Here is a 3,802-nt window from a genome sequence, read left to right on the forward strand (position 1 = left end):
CCATTACCTTTAGGATCAAATATAAATGTTTCTATTCGATTTTTAAATCCCTTCATCACCTGGTCCAAACCTACCTTCTAACCTTGTTGTTCCTAACTCTCCTTCCCACACTTTGTGATAGAGACAAACAGGCTTTCTTGCTGTTCCTCACACACAACAATCCACCTCTCATCTCCATGCTTTTATACTCACTGTCCCCCATGCCTAAAATCTACTCCCCCTGACAATTCTGCTTCTTGGAATTCCTTCTTTCTTTCAAAGCTCAGCTGAAATGTCACCTTCTATGTGACACCTTTCTTGATTGCCCAGCTTCTAGTGTCCCCCTCCCAAAATTATCTCTTTTATTTTTTTTCTCCCCACACCACCATGAGTGCAAGATGTGTTTCCTTTTTAACTTTGTATCTCTCCAGCACCTAGCACAGTGTCTGATACATAGTAGGTACTTAATAAGTGCAGGTTAAGTGATGATCTTCACCTGGAATTAGGCAGGCAAAAAATGTACTGAGCACCTACTATGTGCCAGGCATTATATACATTCGGAAAAAGAAATTAAGTCCTTCAGTTTTAGATTGAGAGATAGCACAGTCCGGGTGCTAACTTTGTCAGAGGACTTAGATTCAAATCCTCCCTCCAAAACTTAGTACCTGTGTGATGTTAGGGAAACCACTTAATCTCTGGGGACTTTATTTTTCTCATCTGTAAAATGAGGGAGGTTTGATGCTACAATTCCCCTGTAGGTTCCAATCTGTGATTCTATAGTATTTTCCAGTACTCCAAATTACCAAAGATACAATCAAGATTTCAGTGTGTGTGTGTGTGTGTGTGTGTGTGTGTGTGTGTAGTATTTTTATTAGTTTATTTTTAGTCTTCAACATTCACTTCCGTAAGTTTTAAATTTTCTCCCCCTCCTTCCCCAAGACAGCCTGCAGTCTAATATAGGCTCTACATATACATCCCTATTAAACATATTTTCACATTAATCATGTTGTATAGAAGAATTTAACAAAGAGGAGAAATCGTGAGAAAGAAAAAACAAACAAACAAAAAGAAAATAGTGTGCTTTGCTCTCCATTCAGACTCCACAGTTCTTTCTCTGGATGTGGGTGGCATTTTCCATCATGAGTCCTTTGAAATTGTTTTAGGTCCTTACATTGCTGAGAAGAGTTAAGTTTATCAAAGTCAGTCATCACACACTGTGGCTGTTACTGTGTACAATGTTCTCCTGATTCTGCTCTCTTTACTCAGCATCAGTTCATATAAGTCTTCCTAGGAGATTTCATTTTTGATGAGCTTATATCAAGTATTCCTTAAATAAATCATTGGATGCAGGTGAGCGTTAGGTAGATTTTAATCCACCTTGGCAGGGTCTCCAACATGTTTTAGATGTGTTTTCCAGGAAAACAGCGCATCCAATCAACAAGAATTTGTTCAGCCTTAACTATGGGCCAGGTGCAGTTTTAGGTAATGAGGAAACACAGACAAAAATGAAACTGCTCCTGCCCTCAAGAAGTTTGCATTCAGAAATAGTATGCACATGTGTGACTACATTTTAATATATTCATAGTAAGTATTAGGTAATTTCTGAGCATAGGGAAAGGCACTAGCGTCTGGGAGGATCCAACAAAGTCTAATTTTGGAGGAATCTCTCAAATTAAATGTGAAAGAAGCTTAGAATTCTAAGAAACAGAAGTGAGTAGGGACATCCTAGGCACAGGAACAGCCAGTGTGCAAATAGGTATGTTGAAAATGGAGGAAAGTGTGTGAGGAATAGCAAAGAGTCCAGTCTGATGTGACCAGCAGTTCTCTCAATTTTTTGTTTTACATATTTTTGTAAATCTCTTTAATATGTGGCTAAAAAAATTCCTGGTAAGAGCTGAGGAGCAGGTGCACAGGCCATGTGAGTTATGGAATGTCATCAGTGGAGGTGGTTTCTAGGAGTCCCTCATAACAATGAAATCACAAATCTGGAATAATTTTTTAAATTGTAGTAGTGATTTATTCATGTCCAACAAACGGACCTATCTCATTTGTTTTGTTTTCTGTTTTGCTTGTTTTTTCCCTGGGGTGCAATACCCGTCAGGGTATGTCAGAAGAGAGGGTAAATGGCCTGGGAATTTAAAAAAACTAAATTCTCTTGCCATTCAAGTAGTACAGGCTTTCGGAAAATTCTGAAGAGAGTATGACGTGAGCCTTCTTTCCAAACATCAATGAATGCCAATAGTGTTTGAAGCACTGTAAAAACCCAAGAATTAGATGTGGTTCCACACCCACTGGGTTGACAATCTAAATCCTTTTGTATCTTTCCAGATTTATCTAGAATGTTCAAATTTCTTAAGAATTAGAAAAGAGACTAAAATAGAAGCATAACATCACCTTGGAACCATGAGTTCATTCTTCTTGCTGTCTGTTGTGGTCAGATCCTATCTAGTTGTCCTTCACCATGGATGAAACAAGAGGATGTAGGCTTGAGTTATAGTATGGTATATAAGGAAATAAGTGAGGAGCAAATGTTAAGAATGGTATGTTCCAGAGAGAATTTGCTCTCCATTTGGTTGCAAAACCAGGAGACAAGCTATACAGCAGACTTTCCATTAATACCCAGTTATTAGCACGAGTGGATCATCTGATGAAAGTTGGGAAGAATAACTTCAGACTTCCACCAAAAGTTGAGTCAAGTGTGGTAAGGATAGAACCTCAGAACCCACCACCACCTATCAATTTCCAGGAATGGGATGGTCTAGTGAGGATAACATTTGTGAGGAAAAACAAGACTCTGTCTGCCACGTTTAAGTCAAGTGCTGTGCAACAGCTTTTGGAAAAAAATTACCGAATTCACTGTTCAGTCCATAATATTGCAATACCAGAAGATTTCGGCATTGCAGATAAAATACAGAAAATCCTAACGGATACAGGTTTTAGTGACAAACAGGCCCGTTCCATGGACATAGATGACTTCATTAGATTGCTACATGGATTCAATGCGGAAGGCATCCATTTTTCTTAGGCAGATTAAAAAGAGGATATTCCATACTTAACAAGAAACTGTAATTTTACTTTCTTGGACTTCTGATGTAATGAAGAAGGCGGACCTCTGTTTTTTTAAACAAGGATAACCACCAAACACCCCGCAGGTTTTATGACTAAAACTTACCTTCTCATCGTGAAAACTTTTTGGTTTTTAAATTTTTAAAGGACAAGTTTATTCTGTACTTTATAACTTTGTGTAACTTTGGGCATGGGGTGGCCAAGTCATTGACCCTCCAGATCAAATACAATTCTTTCCAAAAGTTAATAGCCGCAATACACGCACAAACTTAACACATGAACCTTTTCACTTCTACCTTCCATCTTCTGAAACTAACATCTTATTTATTGTGGTAATTCTATGTTTAGGGGCCTTTTCTTTTGCATTGGGATAGACAAGGTGTATGTCTTTTAAATAAAAAATAAGCTTTTTAATATTCTCTTTAAAAAAAAAAAGAATGGCACCTCTCCTTTCCTAGCCACCTCACCTCAAGGAATGTGAAAGCTCCTTGAAACTAAGGATTATTTCAATTCTTGTATTTGTGTCCACAGGGATTAACCTGATATTTTGGAGATTATTCAATCACCAATTCAATCAACAAACATTTATGGAAAGTTTGGGTGCAATGAGAAAATTAAAATAATCATTAAAAAGATCTCTTCCCTCAACAGATAGGGAATTGAGACGGAAGATTCATTTATTCATTCTACATTCAACAAATATTTATTGTCATTTGTGTATAGAGTATCAGGCTAGGTCCTAAAATGGTTAGATAAA

The 3,802-nt window shown here is 37.5% G+C and overlaps 1 protein-coding gene across 1 annotated transcript; it reads left to right on the forward strand.

Annotated features, from left to right (window-relative positions):
- Positions 1-2,521: 2,521 nt before the first annotated feature.
- On the forward strand, positions 2,522-3,062 carry LOC118858485 (probable dimethyladenosine transferase). The gene has a single exon (XM_036769005.1). The coding sequence runs from the start codon at positions 2,522-2,524 to the stop codon at positions 3,002-3,004; it is 483 nt and encodes a 160-aa protein (XP_036624900.1). The 3' UTR covers positions 3,005-3,062.
- The last annotated feature ends 740 nt before the right edge of the window (positions 3,063-3,802 follow it).

This window comes from Trichosurus vulpecula, chromosome 7 (genome assembly GCF_011100635.1).
Source record: "Trichosurus vulpecula isolate mTriVul1 chromosome 7, mTriVul1.pri, whole genome shotgun sequence".
Lineage (NCBI taxonomy): Eukaryota > Metazoa > Chordata > Mammalia > Diprotodontia > Phalangeridae > Trichosurus > Trichosurus vulpecula.